This window comes from Ornithorhynchus anatinus, chromosome 21, assembly GCF_004115215.2.
Source record: "Ornithorhynchus anatinus isolate Pmale09 chromosome 21, mOrnAna1.pri.v4, whole genome shotgun sequence".
NCBI classification, from domain to species: Eukaryota; Metazoa; Chordata; class Mammalia; order Monotremata; family Ornithorhynchidae; genus Ornithorhynchus; species Ornithorhynchus anatinus.
Genome location: NC_041748.1, coordinates 16,136,124 through 16,155,745, shown reverse-complemented (window position 1 = coordinate 16,155,745; position 19,622 = coordinate 16,136,124). Strand labels below are relative to the sequence as shown.

The 19,622-nt window shown below is 51.2% G+C and overlaps 1 protein-coding gene across 3 annotated transcripts in view; it reads left to right on the top strand.

The window, feature by feature from the left end:
- CLCN7 (chloride voltage-gated channel 7) overlaps window positions 1-19,622 on the top strand; it is a 39,529-nt gene that overhangs the window by 4,906 nt on the left and 15,001 nt on the right. For 2 of the 3 annotated variants that reach the window (XM_029048963.2, XM_029048965.2), the window contains exons 2-13: window positions 6,086-6,157; window positions 8,193-8,264; window positions 8,892-8,957; window positions 9,587-9,719; window positions 10,440-10,549; window positions 11,373-11,453; window positions 12,792-12,854; window positions 13,795-13,878; window positions 15,071-15,164; window positions 16,751-16,815; window positions 17,338-17,454; window positions 18,732-18,786. In XM_029048963.2, coding sequence (XP_028904796.1) covers window positions 6,086-6,157; window positions 8,193-8,264; window positions 8,892-8,957; window positions 9,587-9,719; window positions 10,440-10,549; window positions 11,373-11,453; window positions 12,792-12,854; window positions 13,795-13,878; window positions 15,071-15,164; window positions 16,751-16,815; window positions 17,338-17,454; window positions 18,732-18,786 — 1,012 coding nt within the window. The remainder of the gene's footprint in view (window positions 1-6,085; window positions 6,158-8,192; window positions 8,265-8,891; window positions 8,958-9,586; window positions 9,720-10,439; window positions 10,550-11,372; window positions 11,454-12,791; window positions 12,855-13,794; window positions 13,879-15,070; window positions 15,165-16,750; window positions 16,816-17,337; window positions 17,455-18,731; window positions 18,787-19,622) is intronic. The other variant, XM_029048964.2, reaches the window with a different exon arrangement.

Sequence of the window (19,622 nt, the reverse complement as noted above, 5' to 3'; positions counted from 1 at the left end):
CCAGCACATAGAACAGTGCTTCACACATAAGCGCTTAACAAATACTATATTATTATTATTATATGTATGCAAGGACCGAGGCTGGGGTTTAATAAAGACAATAAATAAAGATAAGTAAATGGCGGGGCTGTCTGCGGCATCTAGAACTTTGCCAGGCATGGAGTGGATCAATCAGTAAGAATCGATTTACTCCCAAGAACGGGAAGTCAAGCAATGGTGTGCATTGAGCGTTTCCTATGGGCAGAGCAGAGTACTGAGCACCTGGGAGAGTCCAGTACAGTTAGAAGTCACTAGCCCTGCCCTCGAGGAGCTTACAGTCTAGCAGGAAAATGCACAGCCACCCCCAAGCCATCCTGCCAACCTCCGGTTTCTCCAAACTAACTCTTCACCTGCAGCTCTTTCGGTTGAGATGGAGTCCGGCCGGCTCTTCGTGACCGTGGCAACTTTCTTTCGTCCCCCACCTCTCTTATTCCTGGCGCTCCAAACGTGCCTTGCGCCAGGCTGGCAGGGCTGGGGCTGGGCGGGCTAATGTTGAGAGTCGTGTGGAGTAGCAGGTGGAGAGTCTTCGCTTGGTTGGTTTGCTGAGGGCAGAAAGGAAGTGTAGAGATGGGCCAAACGTGTCACAGCACAGTGTCTCTCTGCTCCATGTAGGGGTCAATCAATATTCATTCATTCAATCGTATTTATTGAATGCTTACTCTGTGCAGAGCCATGTACTAAGCACTTGGAGAGTTCAATTCAGCAATAAAGAGAGACAATCCCTGCTCACACTGGGCTTACAGTCTAGCCGGGGGGAGGTAGACATCAAAACAAGTTAACAGGCATCAATATAAATAAACAGAATTATAGATACACACATAAAATCGATAGTATTTTTCAAGCACTTGCTGTGCACAGAACACTGTACTATACACTTGGGAAACTACATGAGAGTTAGTAGACATGATCCTCATTCTCAAGGAGCTTAGTGTCTGCTGGAGGAGACAGGCAAGTAGTTGATCAGTGGTTTGTTGTATGTTTATAGTATTTGTTAGGCACTTACTATGTGCCAAACACTGAACTAAGTGTGGGGAAGATACAAACTATTCAGGTTGGTTGTGGTCCCTGTACCACGTGGGGCTCACAGTCTTAACCCCCATTTTACAGAGGAGGGAACTGAGGCAAAGAGAAGCGAGTGACTTGCTCCAGGTCACACAACAGACAAGTGATTGAGTGGGGATTAGAACCCAGGTCCTTCTGACTCCCGGGCCTGTGCTCTGTAATAATAATGATAATACTATTTGTTAAACGTTTACTATGTACCAGGCACTGTACTAAGCACTGGGGTGGATACAAGCAAATTGGGTTGGACACAATCCCTGTCCGACGTGGGGCTCACAGTCTCAAACAGTGTTTTACAGGCGACGGAACTGAGGCCCAGAAAAGTGAAGTGACTTGCCTAAAGTCACACAGCAGGCAAGTGGTTGAGTCAGGTTTAGAACCAAGGTCCTAACAGCTATTTCCAGCCTCTCCCCGTCCCACTCTATTGTTGGAAAGGAGCCACCCCTGGCCCTCCACCAATACCAATCAATGGTATTTAATGAGCCCTTACTATGTGCAGAGCACTGTGCTGTGTGCCTGGGAGAGGACAATACAACCGAATTAGCCGCTCTGTTCCTTGCCTATTGAAGGCCCTTCTCCTCCCAGAAGCCTTCCCTGACTAATCCCTCCGCTCCTCTTCTCCCACTCCCTTCTGTGCTGCTCTTACTTACTCCTTCATTTATCCTCCCTCCCATCCCCACAGCACTTATCTATAAATGTCATTTATTTATTTATATTAATATCTGTCTCCCCCTCTACACTGTGAGCTCACTGTGGGCAGGGAATGTGTCTGTTTGGTGTTATATTGTAGTCTCGCAAGCGCTTAATACAGTACTTTGCACACAGTAAGCACTCAATAAATACGATTGAATGAACGAATGAAAGAAGCCCCTTGTGGGTGGGGATCGGGTCCACCGACTGTCGCAAGCGCTGTGCACATAGTAAACCGCTGATTGACTGAGTGCCGGAGTCATCCCTCTAGACCATGAGCTCGTTGTGGGCAGGGATTGTCACTCTTTATTGTTGTATTATACTTTCCCAAATGCTTAGTACAGTGCTTTGCCCACAATAGTGCTTAATAAATATGATTGAATGAATGAGTGAATCTATGATCTTTGTTAAACACCTACTATGTGCCCAGCACAGTACTCAGTACTGGGGGTGGTACGAAAATCACAGACTAGACACGATCCCTGTCACAGCTGGGGTTTATCACCCAGGGAGGGGTGGACCAATGAGACGGATTCATCGATGTACCTTCTCACCGTTGACCCCTCACCCCGTGTGGTGCCCCTGCCTGGAAGTCCCTCCCTCCCCATATCAGACAGATAATTGCTCTCCCCCTCTTCAAAGCCTTACCAAAGGCCCGTCTCCTCCAGGAAGCCTTCCCTGACTGAGCCCTCCTCTCCTCTCATCCCACTCCCTTCTGCGCCAATCTTACTTGCTCCTTTATTTGTCCTCTCTCCCTTTCCCACGGCACATACGTATACATCTTTATATATCTGTCATTTCTTTATCCACTTATTTGTGTATATTAATGTCTGTCGCCCCCTCTAGACTGTGAGCTCGTCATGGGCAGGGAATGTGTTTGATGTTACAGAGCGCCCTCCCAAGCACTTAATACAGTGCTTTGCACACAGCGCTCCATAAATATGATTAATAATAATATTACATTGCCTGACACAGAGTAAGCGCTTAACAGATACCACCACTCGAGGGCTGGCCTCCCACGGCCTGATCTTCTGATCGCTGGGCGGGAGGTACCTCCGGTCAGACTGAAACTCAGTCAGCAAGGGTGTCCTCTATGAGCCCTCGGGGCTGGCGGGGATTTTTTCTCCAGGAACTTGGGCCGGCAATGGAACCATCTGATGGGGAAGTGAGTGGGTGAGAGTCACACTGACCCAGAAGGGAAACACGGAAGTAGAAGTGAACCTGAGACTTCTAGAAAAAAAAAAAAAGGAAAGAGCCTCGAATAATAATAAGACATGTAAAGCTCTTACCATGCACCAAGCAGTGTATATATGTACATATTTATTATTTTATTAAAGGTGTGTCTATATCTACAATTCTCTTTATATTGATGCCTGTCTACTTGTTTTGTTATCTGTCTCCCCCCTTCTAGACTGTGAGCCCGTCGTTGGGTAGGGATTGTCTCTATCTGTTGCTGAATTGTACTTTTCAAGAGCTTAGTACAGTTCTCGGCACGCAGGAAGCGCTCAATAAATACGATCGAATGAATGAAACAGTGGTCTGAGCGGTGGGGTAGATACAAGTTAATCAGGTTGGACACAGGCCCCGTCTCCCATGGGGCTCACAGTCTTAATCCCCATTTTTTTACAGATGAGGTAACTGAGGTCCAGGGAAGTTGAGTGACTTGCCCAAGGTCACACAAAAGACATGAGGCAAAGCTGGGATTAGAACCAGTCTACTAAGCATGCTATTGAGCTACTATTGTTGAGCACTTACTATGTTCGTTGATTCATTCAGCCGTATTTATTGAGCGCTTACTGTGTGCAGAGCACTGTATGAAGCGCTTGGGAGAGGACAATGTAACAGAATTAGCAGACCTATTCCACACTCATAACAAGCTGACAGTCGAGAGGGGGAGGCAGATATTAAAATGAATAAATAAGTACTTTATATAGTATAATTTAAAGAGAGGTACGGAAGGGCTGTGGGGTTGCCGGTGGGGCGGATATCAGGTGTCCAAAAGTTATGGATTGATATGCTTAGAGAAGGGAGAGGGAGCTGGGGGAAAATAGGGCTTAATCAGGAAAGGCCTCTAGGAGGAGGTGTGACCTTAATGAGGCCTCGAGGGTGGAGAGAGGGGTGGTTCAGTGTGTATGGAGGGGATTGGAGTTCCAGGCTCATGGGAAAGGGGTCTCCGATGAGACAGAGGAGATTGGGATACAGCGAGTATGCTGGCACCAGAGGAGCGGAGTGTGCGAGCTGGGCTGGAGCAGGAGATGGGTGATGGGAGGTAGGGGGTGAACTGAAGGAGGGCTTTAAAACCATCCCTCTGAACCCCATGCAGGACTGACCTAATTAACTTGTACCTACCTCAGTGCTTAGAACAGTACCTGACACTTAGTAAGTGCTTAACAAATATTATTTTTTAAAAAATCAGATTAGACCCTATCTCTGCTGCCACACAGGGCTCACGCTCTCAAGAATGGGAAGGGAAAGTTAGCATCTTATCCTCATGTCACAGATAAGAAACAGAAGCACAGAGAGGGTAAGTGATTTGCCCAAGGTCACCCTGCGGCCAAGATGGGATTAAAACTTGGGTTTTTCTGACTCCATCTGACTCTTTCCCTTGGCTGCACCTTTGGAAGAACATAATTCCCTGCCTCCAAGGAATTTAGAGTCAACAGGAGACAGATATTAAGATAGATTATGCATTCATTCATTAATTCAGTCGTATTTATTGGTCGCTTACTATGTGCAGAGCACTGTACTAAGCGCTTGGAAAGTACAATTCAACAATAAAGTGAGACAATCCCTGCCCACGTCCGGCTTACAGACTAGAAGGGGAAAACAGACCTCAAAACAAGTAAACAGGCTTCAATATAAATAAAAATAATCTACATACATCCAAACAAGTAAACAGGCATCAATATAAATAAATAGAATTATAGAAGTATACATATATACGTAAGTGCTGTGGGGCGGGGAGAGGGTGGGTAGAGCAAAGGGAGCGAGTTCAGGTGACGCGGAAGGGGGGGAGCTGAAGAAAAGGTGGGCTTAGTCTTGGAAGGCCTCTTGGAGGAGGTGAGCCTTCAGGAGAGCTTTGAAGAGGGGAAGGGTGCTAGTTTGTGAGGAGGAAGGGCGTTCCAGGCCAGAGGTAGGACGTGGGCCAGGGGTCGACGGCGGGACAAGCGAGAAGGAGGCCCAGGGAGGAGGTGAGCGGCACCAGAGAAGGGCGGTGAGGTAGGGGGCAGGGGGATGGACAGCTTTGAAGCCAACAGGGAGGAGTTTTTGTTTGATATGGAGATTGATAGGCAACCACTGGAGACTTTTGAAGAGGGTGGAGGTGACATGCCCTGAAGGTTTCAGTAAGTGCTGTGGGGCGGAAGGTGAACTATCAAGTGCTTAAAGGGGGCAGATCCAAGTGGCTAGGCACAGAAGAAGAATAATTGTGGTATTTAAGTGCTTACTATGTGTCTGGCACTGTAATAAGGTTGGTATTTGTTAAGCGCTTACTATGTGCAGAGCACTGTTCTAAGCGCTGGGGTAGATAGAGGGTAATCAGGTTGTCCCACATGAGGCTCACAGTCTTATTCCCCATTTTACAGATGAAGTCACTGAGGCACAGAGAAGTTAAGTGACTTGCCCACAGTCACACAGCTGATAAGTGGCAGAGCCGGGATTCGAACCCATGACCTCTGACTCCCAAGCCCGGGCTCTTTCCGCTAAGCCACGCTGCTTCTCTACTAGGTGCTGGGGTAGATACAAGATAACCAGGCCCTTCAGGAAGCTAACAGTCTAAGTTGGAGAAACATCAGGTATTGACTCCCCATTTAGCAGAGAGGGAACCGAGGCCCAGAGAAGTGAATTGATTTGTTCACGGATAGACAACAGGCAAAGTCCCCGTCTCTCACCCCCCCAGTGTCTGAACTCGTTGTGGGAGGGAACGTGTCTACCAACGCTGTTGTATTGCATTCTCCCAAGCGTTCAGTATAGTGCTCTGCACACAGAGCTCAATAAATGCGATTGATTGACAAGTAACAGAGTCGGGATTAGAACCCAGGTCCTCTGACTCCCAGATCCGGGCTGTGGGAGAGGGAGAGAAAGTAGGAAGCCTAATGGTCAGAAATTTCTGTCTGATGCAAAGACAGGTGAATAGCCGTTGCAGGTTTTTTGGTTGAAGATGCCGTCGTCGTCAGCTTCCCGGGAGCTAATGTCGTGTGACCCGGACCCCTGTGTATTATAAACCCATGTATATCGTGTCTCCACCCCCCAACTCACCCTAACTCTTCTTGGTCCCCCCCCCCCACCCTTTCAGCCCTCCCAGTCGGCATTCTTCCGCATCGGGCAACTCAGCAACGTGGAGCTGGACGATGACCTTCTGGACCCGGTGAGGGTCACGGGCAACCGGGCCGGGGAGCCTTGGGCCACGGGCTCGTATCTTAGTGGCTGGGAGCACCACAGTGCTGTTGACCCCTATGCCTTCACATCCTCCTCCACCCCCTGCTAAACTGGAAACTCTTTGTGGGCAGGGATCCCGTCTCTCGACTCGGTTCTGTTAAGCCATCCTAAGCGCTTAGTCCGGGGCTCTGCACATAGTAAGCGCTCAAAAAATATTGATCGATTGAGTCCATTCTTTCCTTCCCTTTGTCTTGAGGGCCTGCTTACAGATATTTCTCTGTCTGTCTTACTGTCCTCCATGTTAGAGTGGAAGCTCCTAATAAGCAAAGATAATTTCTTGGGGTTTCTGTTGCATTTCCCAAGTGCTTGGTACAATGCCCTGCACTCGGTAGATGCTCAATAAATAGCATTAATAATTCTATGACTCCTTCTGGTCCACAGTAACCTAGAGAAAAGCATCTTTTTGATAACGGACGATTCTTTTCCCATCAGAAGTCGGGAGCCCCAATGAACCATTTTATCTCGTTCCCAAGAAAATGCTCCTTGTGACCCAGTTCTCTGGGGCCAGTTCACCAGCTAGGTATCTGTGACCGTGACATGCAGGAAGCCAGACTTGAAGGGAGGGCTGGGCCACTGTTTGCCCCGTGGGAACTCTGCCATGACTCTTATTGGTTTATTTTTCTTTGGTTATTTTTATGGTATTTTTTAAGCACTTACTAAGTGCTTTTAAGCATTGGTGCAGTGGTGGGGTTAATGATGAGGTGGGGATTAAGACTTTGAGCCCGTGTGGGGCAGGGACTCTGTCTAACCTGATTTACTTATATCCCAGCGCTTAATAATGATGGTATTTGTTAAGTGCTTACTATGTGCCAAGCACTGTTCTAAGCACTGGGGTAGATACAAGGTGATCAGGTTGTCCTACATGGGGTTCACAGTCTTAATCCCCATTTTGCAGATGAGGTAACTGAGGCACAGTGAAGTTAAGTGGCTTGCCCAAGGTCACACAGCAGACAAGTGGCAGAACTGGGATTAGAACTCACGTCCTCCGACTCCCAAGCCCATGCCCTTTCTGCTACACCACACCGCTTCTCGATGGCTTAGTATATTGCCTGGCACGTAGTAAACGCTTTACAAATACCGCACAATTATTATTATTATGATCCACGTGGGGCTCACAGCCTGAATTCCCCATTTTACAAAGGAGGTAACTGTGCCACTGCAAAGTGAAGTGACTTACCCAGGGTCATATGGCAGATAGGTGGTAGAGGCGGACTGAGAACCCAGCTTCTCTGGCTCCCAGGTCCGGTCTCTATCCATTAGGCCACCCTGCTTCTCACTAGACCACGTCGCTTCTCTTGTGTTTGGGGTGAGCTGCTAGCTCTCCTTCTGGTCTCCTTTGACCTTTGGGGTTTACCAGCAGCCCGTGTCAATGCCATCCTTGGGATCTTTGGGCGTCACCATCCCCAGACTCCAGGGGCTGGAAGTGGGGTGCGGGGAAGGTAAGAATTGAGGGAGGGGAGGAACTGGGGTCCAGACTCTTGCCTCTGCCCTTTCCTCCATGAAAAATGGAAGTGTCAAAACCACCAAGGTCTTCATGTTGACTGTGGGAATTCAAGAGCGGAAGAGGCTATAATTAGCTCAGGCAACTGCCTCAACTTTGCTTTTACGTGGAGCCAAACTCAGGGTCTGAATGGTCTCCCACCTCCCTTCCCTTGGTTGGCTTTACCCTGGCCCTTGGGTCAGTCCTGGCTCCCAATCCAGAGGAGGGGCCCAAAATTCTACTCTCAAAGGAACGGACTGGATCAGAGAAGTGAAGTGATTTGCCCAAGATCACACACCAGACAGGTGGCGGAGCCAGGATTAGAACCCATGATCTTCTGACTCCCTGGCCCTTGCTCTATCCACAGTGATTCTCCCCCAGACCCCCTGAGTTTGATTGTCTCCCCCAGCCCTGTCCCCTCCTCACATTTAATAAGAGCGGACTGAGTGAGCCTATCTCCCCTTGTCTCTCGCTCCTTCCCCAGGAAACGGACACACCTCACCCTTTCCCCAAGGAGATCCCTCACAATGAGAAGCTCCTGTCCCTGAAGTACGAGGTGAGTCTTCCTTGTGGCCCCCCAGGCCTCCCCTATCCCTTCGCTCCGGCCTGCTTCCCTGATGGCTCGGACTGTGGATGGCCACTGGGCCAGGGCTTGAGTCTGAGGTGAGTCTGAGTGTGTGCATGGGTATGTGTATTCTTGGCCAGAAAAACCATCTGTTTGGACTCCAGACCGGTGCTTCCGGGGACAGAAGCGTCAGGCAGTGATGTAGAGGACAGATGGCAGGGCATGGGTCTGGTTGTCCTCGTCCACTGCCGCCCCTGGGGTCCCTTCCGGATTGGTCCGGGAGCACCGCCTTACCTTGTGGGGAAGGGGCCGACGTCTCACCCCACGGATCCATCTCCTCAGTTCCCACCGTTCCTTATCGCCCCAGATCTCGCCGTTAACGTAAAGCGGCTTCGGCTTCCTTCGTACTTAAGAGAGACCCCAACCCCGGTGGGTGACGAGGAGACCCTGACCGGCTCTATTCCCTCTGGGCACCAGCTCTTGGGAACGGCCTTCCCACCGAGGAGCCGGCAGCGCTTTCTTCCCTGCTGCCCATCGGGCTCCCGGGGTCCCCTGTGAAACTCAGGCTGAGGAGGTGAGTCTGGCCACCGGGCCGATTGGTCCCTCTGCCCGTTTCAGAGCCTGGACTATGACAACAGTGAAAACCAGCTATTCCTGGAAGAGGAGCGGAGAATCAATCACACGGTGAGTTGGGCGACCTCTGACCCACAGGGCCGGGGAAGCCGGTATCCACTTTGCGTGGAGGAATCCCTTGGGTCACGTATTCATTTGTTCGGTCGTTATTTCTTGAGCGCTTACTGTGTGCAGAGCACTGTACTAAGCACTTGGGAAGTACAGTCCCTACCCAACAATGGGCTCACAGTCTAGAATAATGATGGCTGAACAGGGCTCTGTGGGGAGTGGAGTTAGGCATCCAGCCACTGTCTGGCTAGACCTGCCGAGGACCAGAGCCAGTGACACCTGGCTTGACCTCGGAGCTCCGTGCTTCCCCTCGTGACTTCTGTGCCCGAAGCAGCTGTTTCTTAGGTCCGGACCTTCTCCTCTCCAGCTCACCGAGGCCGCCCCCTCAACGAGGGAGAAATCCCATATGGGATTGGCACGACTTCCCAGTCGAAGGCCCTCCACTGCTGTCACTTTGGCCCGCATGATAGGAAAAAAATCAAAAACTTGGCCCACTCCTCTCCATAGCCCCAGAAACAAGGCCGTGTTCAGCAAAGCTTGGCGATCCAGCCGGGCAGGCTCAGACCGCGTGGAAAGTCAGTGCCCGGCCTCCTCCTCCCCACCACGGCTAATGGCTCTCTCGCCCTTCGTAGGCTTTCCGCACTGTGGAGATCAAGCGGTGGGTGATCTGTGCCATGATCGGCATCCTGACCGGCCTCGTGGCCTGCTTCATCGACATAGTGGTGGAGAACCTGGCGGGGCTGAAGTACAGAGTGGTCAAAGACAGTATCCTCCGAGGCGCCACCCGGCCGGGAGCCCAGCAGAGAGACGGGGCCCGTGGCCTGCAGGGGATCGTGCCGAGGGGCTAAGGGGATGGGCCCCGAGGCTGGCAGTGCAGGGATTCAAGGAATAGTAATAATAACAATAATCGTGGTATTTGTTAAGCACTTACTATGTGCCAAGCATTGTTCTAAGCAATGGGGTAGATATAAGGTAAAGAGGTGAGACACAGTCCCTGCCCCATGTGGGGCTCACAGACTTAATCCCCATTTTCCAGATGAAGAAGCTGAAGCCCAGAGAAATGAAGCGACTTGCCCAAGGTCACACAGCAGACATGTAGCAGAGCCGGGATTAGAACCCAGGTCCTTCTGACTCCCAGGTCTGGGCTCTACCCACTAGGCAATGCTGCTTGCCTCATCTTACTGAGTCCTTTCTCTGCCTGTCACCCCACTAGATTGCAAGATCCTCAAGGGCAGGAAGCGGGCCTCTTCACTCTGTGGTCCTCTGCCACACTCTTAGCACTTTGCTCGGCACACAGCCTTCTCTGTAAATTATCTTCGTGTCTGTCTCCCCCACTAGATGGTAAACTTCTGAGGGCAGCAATTAGGTCTTTTCACTTCGTCGTGATTTCACTTAAGTACTGTACGTAGCCACGCGATAAACACTGAATGGATGGTCTTCTTTCATTTTCCCTGTGTTTGGATTCCTCCTTAACAAGCCTCCCAGATATCGACAAGTTCACAGAGAAAGGGGGATTGTCTTTCTCTCTGTTGCTCTGGGCCACGTTGAATTCCGCCTTTGTGATCGTTGGCTCCATAATTGTGGCGTTTGTAGAGGTAAGACTCCAGTCCCCGAAGCAAAATTCCACCCCAGAGAGCTTTCCCGTGACTTCTGGAGATCTGTGAGGCTCTCCTGGGAAGGGAAGGGGGTGAAGCTTGGCATTCAGACTCCCGTTTAGTGGAATAATAACCGCTGTGTTCTAAGCAGCATCCTCCCTTTGGGTATTGCAGTGGTCCCGTGGTCCTTTTCACAGATAAAATGGGGCTCGGGAAAGATGGGCCTTCACACATTCGCCCCAGCAAGGGTGGGCGAGAATGGGGACAAGGGGCTACCTCTCCCGACTTCCTGACCAGTGCCCTTTGACCTGAAGAGCACACAAGAACCTTTTTTTATGGTATTTAAAGACTTATGATGTGTCAAACACTTCTAAGCGTTGGCGTAGGTACAGCTTAATTAGGTCGGACACAGCCCTTGTCCCGCGTGGTGCTTGCAGGCTAAGTAAGGGGGAGAAACGTTTTAATCGTGCTACTCTTGACCTGCTGGAAGGGCCGTGGCCAGCACCAGCCTCTGGCTAGTCAGGCCCTCTCCCTCTGCCAAAATAGAATCCGGAGCTGCCTCACCGAGGGCAGGCCGAGGACCACGGGACTCGGTCGCCTGGACCCCACTCTCCAAGACCAGGGAAGGGGCTGTGTAAACGTCAGTCAGTCAATCGTATTTACTGAGCGTTTACGGTGTGCAGAGCACTGAACTGAATGCTAGGGAGAGTGCAATATAACAGTAAACTGACACATTCCCTGCCCACAACAAAACCTGTGGGCTGGGACTCCGGAGGGCCCGGCCCGGTGCTCGGCGCTCATCGGCTCTCCCTTCTGCTTCCAGCCCGTGGCCGCAGGCAGTGGAATCCCACAGATTAAGTGCTACCTCAATGGCGTCAAGATCCCCCATGTGGTCCGGCTCAAGGTAAAGTGTCTGAGAGGAGCAGTGGGATTTGTTAAGCGCCGATCGGGTGCAGAGCACCGTACTAAACACTGGGGGAGGTTACATAGGTGGGAATTAGACATGGTCCCTATTCCCAGTGAGGGGCTCAGCGACCTTCTTGGCCACTGGTCCCCCAGGCTCACAGTGAGGCCAGGCCCCTCCTCCCAAGCCCCCAGAGGCTTTGGAGTACTTGATTAAAAAACTAATTCCCTCTTTGGGACTTCCTCAGTAGGGGGAATAAAATCTGAAGAAGAATAGTGATATTATGAGTTTACTATGTGCTAAACACAGTACCGATGTGAGGATAGATACAAGGTAATCAGGTCAGAAACAATCCCAGTCCCACATGGGGCTCACAGTCTAAGATAAGAGGAAGGCACTCCCCCCCATCTGTCTTGGCCATTGTGAGTCCCTGAGTGCTTACTGTGTATTTAATTAATGGTGGTATTTGTTGAGCACTTGCTATGTGCTAAATGCTGGGATAGAAACAAGGTTATCCGGTTGACCCATGCGGGGCTCACAGTCCTAATCCCCATTTTCCAGATGAGGTAACTGAGGCATAGAGAAGCGAAGCGACTTGCCCGAAGTCGTGCAGCTGACAAGTGGCAGAGCCAGGATCAGAACCCACGACCTCCGACTCCCAAGCCCGGACTCTTGCCACTAAGCCACGTTGCTTCCTTGGACCTAGCATTATGCAGAGTGCTTGGGAGAGTACAGTAGAACAATACCGCAAAGTTGGTAGACAAGTCCCCTAACCGGGCCTTCAATCTATATATGATATTGGTAAATGTCAAGTATATGGGCTTCCTTCATATTCCCCCTACCCTCCGCCCCACAGCCTTTACATCAATATCCGTAGTTTACTTACGTACGTCTGACTGCCCCTTCTAGACTCTCAGCTCCTTGTAGGTAGGGATTTTGTCTACTCTCCCAAGAGGATGGTTCAGGGCTTTGCACACAGTAGTGTTCAGTAAATACCGTTGATTGATAAATACCGTTGATTGATTCCTTTCCGTATACATATTGGTCAACAGGTGTGCAAACACAAACTTACACGCATCTGTGTGCATATACTCAAAAAACACACATTCTCTCTCTTTCTATCTTTCTCTCTCTGACTCATTCTCTCTCCAGTTTCCACAGCCAGGCAAGCCAAGGAGTCGACATAAGCCAAGGGGAACACCCAGCTTCAGTAACAGAACGTTTTTCCTCTTGCATCTCTTACCTGTCACCTAGAACAATCCACCGCTAATCTCTCCCCAACTTCCCCAGGCACAAATGCCTTCGGGTGCGCTCACCGAAACCTTCTCTGTATTCTAGACCCTGGTGATTAAAGTGTGTGGGGTGATCTTGTCCGTGGTTGGAGGACTGGCTGTTGGCAAGGTAAAGGATCCCTGGGTGGGTTATGAAATAATAGTAGTGATGATAATGGTATTTATTAAGCCGTTTCCCGTGCACCCAAGCACTGTGGTAGAGGCAGATGATCAGATTTGACACAGTTCCTATCCCCTGCTGGGGTTCTTAATCTAAGCAGGGATCTTATACTCCCCCATTTTCCAGATGAGGAAACCAGAGGCCCAGAGAGGTGAAGTGACTTCTTCAAAGTCATCCAGCAGGACAGTAGCAGAACTGGGGTGTCCCCGCCCCGCATCTTGTCCGCTAGGGCCGGGTGGTCCGGCCGGGTGGTCAGCAACCTTGTGGAATATAGAATTAAGCCCTTCACGTGTAATGTGGAGCAGGCTGGGATACCCACCAGCCAAATGTTCACCATCTGGGGTGTGCGAACCTCTCCACGGGCCCAAACAGGGTTTGCTCGGCTTCTCTGAGTCCCTGGTAACCACGGAGCCATCAGACGCTCGACTGTCCTGTTTGTTGGTTCTTGGTTTCTTTAAAAAATGGTATTTAAGTGCTTACTGTGCGCCAGGTCATGTACTAAGCGCTGGGGTAGATACGAGGTAATAAGGTTGGGCACAGTCCCTGACCCACATGGGGCTCACAGTCCTAATCCCCATTCTACCGAGGAGGGAACTGATGCCCAGAGAAGTGAAGTGGCTTGCCCAAGGTCACATAGCTGATAAGTGGCAGAGCGAGGTTTAGAACCCAGGTCCTTCTGACTCCCAGGCCCAGGCTCTATCCGCTAGACCATGCTGCTCCTTGATGGGGGATGGGGGGATTTAGGTGGGAAGCCTGCGGACACTCTAATCTTAGGAGCAAACAGACCAGACTGCAGCTCCCCGGTAGCATGAGCCAGCCGTAGTCCCCGTCCAGTTCCCACCAATGGCCCCAGCCTTCTCCCTCATTTTTGCCCCACTCTGCCTTCCAGGAAGGGCCCATGATCCACTCCGGAGCGGTCATAGCAGCCGGGATTTCCCAAGGAAGGTCCACCTCTCTGAAGAGGGACTTCAAGGTGAGCCCTGGAACCACCAGAATAATTAATAATAATAATAATAACAGTAATAACTGTGGTATTTGTTAAGCACTCGCTATGTGCCAGGCACTGTACGAAGCGCTGAGGTAGACACGGTTGTCGGGTTGGAAACCGTCCCTGTCCCACATAGGGCTCCACGGCTTTAATCCCATTTTACAGATGAGGTAACTGAGGCCCAGAGAAGTGAAGTGACTTACCCCCCCGGTGGGCCCTCTCTACTCATTGGCTCTCCAGAACTGGGGAACCTAAAAGGGAAAATCAAACAGGGTTCTGCTCCTGAGGGGTCAGAGTTCAGAATCTGGTGGTCTCCCCACAGGCTCTTCCTATTAAACCGATCCAAGACAGTTGTACTTATTGAGCACCTACTTTGTGCAGAGCAGTTTACCGAGAACTTGAATTGATCAATATCATTTAGGCAGCACTTGGGAGAGGACAATATAATTGGTCACCAGGGAGCCTTCCCTCAAGGAACTTCCAGTCTAGCGGTAGAAGGCCCACCTCCTCCAAGAAGCCTTCTGTGACTAAGCCCTCCTCCTCTCTTCTTCCCGCTCCCTTCGTTCATCCTTCCTCCCATCCCCTCAGCACATATGTATATAGCTATTATTTATTTTTCTATGTATGTATATTAATATCTTTCTCCCCCTCTAGACTATGAGCTCACTGAGTGCAGGAAATGTGCCTGTTGTATTGTACTGTCCCAAACACTTAGTCCAGTGCTTTATTTACACACTGAAAGCGCTCAATAAATACGATTGAGTGAATGAATGCATAAATGAATAATTTAGAGTCTAGATTCGTAGTGGTATTTGTGAAGCACTTACTACATGCCTGACCCTGAACTGTGCACTGGGTAGTTACAAGTTAACTACATAAGCACTTCTTCCCCACCTTCCTATTGTTCATTTAAGCCTCCTTGAGGGCCAGGATCCCTTCGACTAACTCTGTTGTACTCTCCCAGGAACTTAATACAGTCTCTAAGATCACCCTAGGGGTTCAGTAAATAATGACTGATTGGTTGATTGAATGACTAGTTGGTTTTCCCCCAAGGCAGTTTGGAGGCACGTGTTCCAGCTCCTCACCCTCCTAGGGAAGTCTTAGGAAGCGAATCCTGGTCATTCTCCTGGACTGGTGGGTAAATCCGGCTCTCCTTTCTTCTTGCTCTCTGTTTCAGATCTTCGAATATTTCCGCAGAGATACCGAGAAGCGGGACTTCGTCTCAGCCGGAGCTGCGGCCGGGGTGTCGGCTGCTTTCGGAGCTCCCGTGGGTAAGGAGCCCGGCCAGCCTGTCCGTCTTCCCGTCTGTCCGTCTTCTCCCGGGGAGGGTCCCCTCACCTGTCACAGTCCAGGTAACCGGGTCCCAGGCCCGGTGGCGATTCGTCAATCAGTGGTTTTTATTGAGCGCTGGCTATGGGCTGAGCACTGTACTGAGCGCTTGGAAGAGGACAATAAACAGAATTAGCAGACACCTTCCCTGCCCAGAACGAGCTTACGTGTGCCAGAGGGGGCTCCTGGAGCTATCTGTATGGGACACCCAGAGTTGCCGTCTCACCAGTCAGCCCCAGGAGGAACAGGGGGACCTGCCAGACAGACCCAGTAAGGACAGCCCTGGGATGTGTCCGAGAGGCCCAGTTGGGCCTGAGGTGTGTCAGCAGGAGAAGCAGCGTGGCCTAGTGGATAGAGCACGGACCTGGGGGTCAGAGGACCTGGCTTCTGATCCCGCCTTTGCACTTGTCTGCTGTGTGACCTTGGGCAAGTCACTTCATTTCTCTGGGCCTCGGTTCCCTCCTCTGGGAAATGAGGATTAAGTCTGTGAGTCCCATGTGGGACATGGACTGTATCCAGCCTGATTACTTTGTATCTACCCTAGTGCTTAGAACAGTGCCTGGCACATAGTAAAAGCTTAACACGTAAAAAAATAAAAAAGAAAAAAATGACCCAAATGGGCAGCAACGTCCACTCTGAACCCCAGGGACTTCCAGGGAAGGTTCGCCGTAAGCAGCTTCTAAGAGCAGCAGGGACTATTATAGAACAATTTTCCATTCCCAGAGTTCCAAACTCAGGATGGTGGATCAGATTTCCTCCCCTGCAGAGCCCGAGGTCTAAACTTGGGCGACTCCTCCTCCTGTGGAGAAACCCGAGGAAGACAGTCCAGGTCATTCATTCATAATAATGTCTGTCTCTCCCTCTAGTCTGTAAAATTGCCACGGGCAGGGACCGTGTCTGCTAATTCTGTTGTACTCTCCCCAGCGCTTAGTACAGTGCTCTGCACGTAGTAAGTGTTCAATAAATAAGATCGATTGATTCTCCCAGCCTAGTGGGGCCACTTCACTTCATTGTGGGGTTAAGCACTCGCTGGATCCTGACCACTGCCCAAAGCACTAGGGTCGATTCCAGCTCATCAGATCAGACACCGTCCCTGTCCCATCTAAGATTCAGAATCAAAGAGGCAGGGAAAGGCGGGGATCTTCTCCCTATTTTACTGATGCGAAAACCGAAGCCCAGAGAGGTTAAGTGACTTGCCTGAGACCGACAGCAGCACCGGGACCCGAACCCAAGACTCCTGACTCCTCCCGGGCCCACACTTTCTCCCTTAGGAATTAAAACAAGGCTGCGCTGGTCGTCTAGACCGTAAGCTCATTGCGGGCAGGGAACGTGTCTCCCACCTCTGTTGGATTGTACTGTCCCAAGCACTGAATTCAATTCCCTGCGGCCAGTAAGCGCTCTGGAAATGCCATTGATTGGTCGATTGATTGATTGGCCCTGGTGCAGCCGGGTCTCCCCCCCCCCCCACCTACCCCCGTGGGGCCTGCCCGGTCCTCCCCCAGGATTAATGAGATGCTCCGTCTTGCAGGTGGCGTCCTTTTCAGCTTGGAAGAAGGCGCCTCCTTTTGGAATCAGTTCCTGACATGGAGAATTGTAAGTGAGCGGGTGATTTCAGAGCTCAGGTTGGGCTAAGTTCCTTTGAGTGGCCCATTTTGTGCCGCGGTGCTTGCTCTCGTGTTTCCCTGGGGAGTCCGGGATTGAGGCAGGGGCCCAGGAGACCTTGAGCCCCTCCCTCCTCCTGCTTCGGGGCCCTCGAATCAGGCTCCACGTTGGAGGCACACCCTCTGGCGGTGAAGTTCCAAGAGACACCTGTGGCTACCGTGTGGTCAGAAGACTGGGCCAAATGGCCTTGAGTTGCCTGCTGGCCCCCGGGTGTCCGTAGACAGCCCCCATGCAGCCTGGAACTCTTAAGCCTCCGATCCCAGGACCTCATGACTCTTCAGGTCTCCAGAGGCTAATCTTTAAGACCTGTGAAAAGCCCGTCCCGGGGAAGTCCCCAAACCCCAAAGACTCTGGGCGATTCGCAGTTGGCGAGGGGCTCTGTGCCACCCTCAACCCTGGGAAAAGGGGTCACCTCTCCTGGTGATGAGCCTTTCCTCTGGCTTTTGTCCCCAGTTCTTTGCCTCCATGATCTCCACGTTCACGCTGAATTTTGTCCTGAGCATCTACCACGGAAACGTGTGGGACCTCTCCAGCCCGGGTCTCATCAATTTTGGAAGGTTTGACACTGAGGTAACCCACCATGGGGTCCCTTCAACTCCTTCAGCTAGCCAGTTCACTCACCCCAGCCCCCACCAAAGCACACCTCACGCCGGCTTCCCCCGGCTCTCCTCCCGTCTCTCTCTGAAACCGGGCCAGGCAGTCGGTAGAATGGGTCAGCCAGTCAGAATCACTTCCGGATGACCTGGGACTCAGTCAACAATAACTAATCCCAAGTAACTCTTAAGTGCGGAGGCAGGGGCTCTGTTTCTGAACTTTGGGGGACTCCTGCTCCCTCCTCAGAGCCCAGTCAGTTTGGCAAAGACCCCTTCTTTCTCGGAGCCTCTCAGTTCTTGATCACCTCTGAGCAATCAAGGTAACTTGCAAATCCCCAGTTCCACAGGAACACGAGGATGGTCTCTCTCGCTGAACACCCGTGTTCAGGAATAATAATTATGGTATTTTTTAAGCGCTTATTATGTTTCAGGCACTGAACTAAGCCCTGGGGTGGATACAAGCAAATCGGGTTGGACCCAGTCCCTGTCCCCCACGGGGCTCACAGTCTCAATCCCCATTTACGGATGAGGTCACTGAGGCAAAGAGAAGTGAAGTGACTTACCTAGGGCCATACGGCAGACAATTGGAGGAGCCGGCATTGGAACCCATCATCTTTTGACTTCCAAGCCTGTGCTCTATCCACTACACCGTGCTGTTTCTCATGGTGTTTAGCACTCACCTCGTGCACTGGGCTAAATCAAAGACCATAAGATAGGTCACCGGCCCCTCTTCCTCAAGGGACTCACCGTCTAAGGAGGGAGAGTGGGGGATCTTATCCCCATTTTACAGATGGGGACACCGAGGCCCAGGGAGGAGAAATGCCTGGCCCCAAGTCCCCCAGCGGGCTTGGAGCAGAGCTGGGACTAGAGCCCGGCTCTCAGGACTCCCAGTCCACTAGGCCATGCTGCCTCGGTGATACTCCCTGACCTGGAGGAAGAGCAGAAGGGAAAAATGGTGGGTGGGGAGGGGTCTTCCCCGCAGGTAGCTTACCCATTCCATCAGTTTCGAGGCCAAAGGTTTCAGGTTTGGGGTTTATACCTAGACTAGTAGCATTCGTGGTATTTATTAAGCACTTACAGTGGACAGAGCACTGGACTAAGCCTTGGGAGAGCACACACAGGTGGCAATCAATCACGGTCCCTGTCTGGGACAGGTGGGGGACCAGGGGGTGCTCACGACCTACGATCTGGAGTTCCTCGGCAGCTTTACCAATCGTTTCGTCCCTCCCTTCTCCCCTTCTCTTGTCTGTGCAGAAAATGGTGTACACCATCCATGAGATCCCCATCTTCATAGCCATGGGCGTGGTCGGTAAGGAAACTCTTTTCCCGGCAGACTGATTCACGGTCCTTCCCTCTGTCTGCCTCGACAGCTCCTTTCCTATTCCCTCCTGGGGAAATCCATCCGCCAATCCGTGGGATTCGAGCCGCTTACTGTGGGCAGGGCCCTGGACGGAGCACTGGGGAAAAGCTAACACGACAGTGTTAGAAGATGCGCGATCCCTGCGCCCAAAGAGCTTTCCGTCTGTAGGAGGAGCGGGGTCTCGTGACCCTTGCCCCACAGCTCTATCTGCTAGGCCACACTGCCTCGGTGCTAATTGAGACCAATTACAGAGAGGGGAAATGGTAGAGCGTAAGGATATGGTCACAAGCATTATCGGGCTGAGGTGAGTTTCCAAGAGCTTAAGAGGCACATGGCCAAATGCACAGTCGACGCAGAGGGGAGGGCAGAGAGGGGAACTGGGTTGTTCAGGGAAGGAGAAGGTGCGATTTTAGGAGGGTTTTTGGAGAGGGGAGAGTGGTGGATGGTCAAATGTGAAAGGGGAGGGAGTTCCAGGACAGAGGAAGGGGGTGGGCCAGGGGTGGGCAGCGAGACAGATGAGATTGAGGTGCGGTGAGTAGGTTGGCATTAGGAGGAGTGGAGTATGTGGGCTAGGTTGAGGTAGAAGAGCAAGACTCAAGCTGGAAGTGGGACAGTCACATCAGGATGAAGCAACTGAACAAATAGCTGCTTGTACATTATATATATATGTGCGTGTGTGTGTGTGTACATTATATACATATATATACATACAGATGTTGGGGGCGGAGAGGGTATGTGCATGAAGGCTGAGGATAGGAATAAAATCCATAAGTTTTAACAGTTGG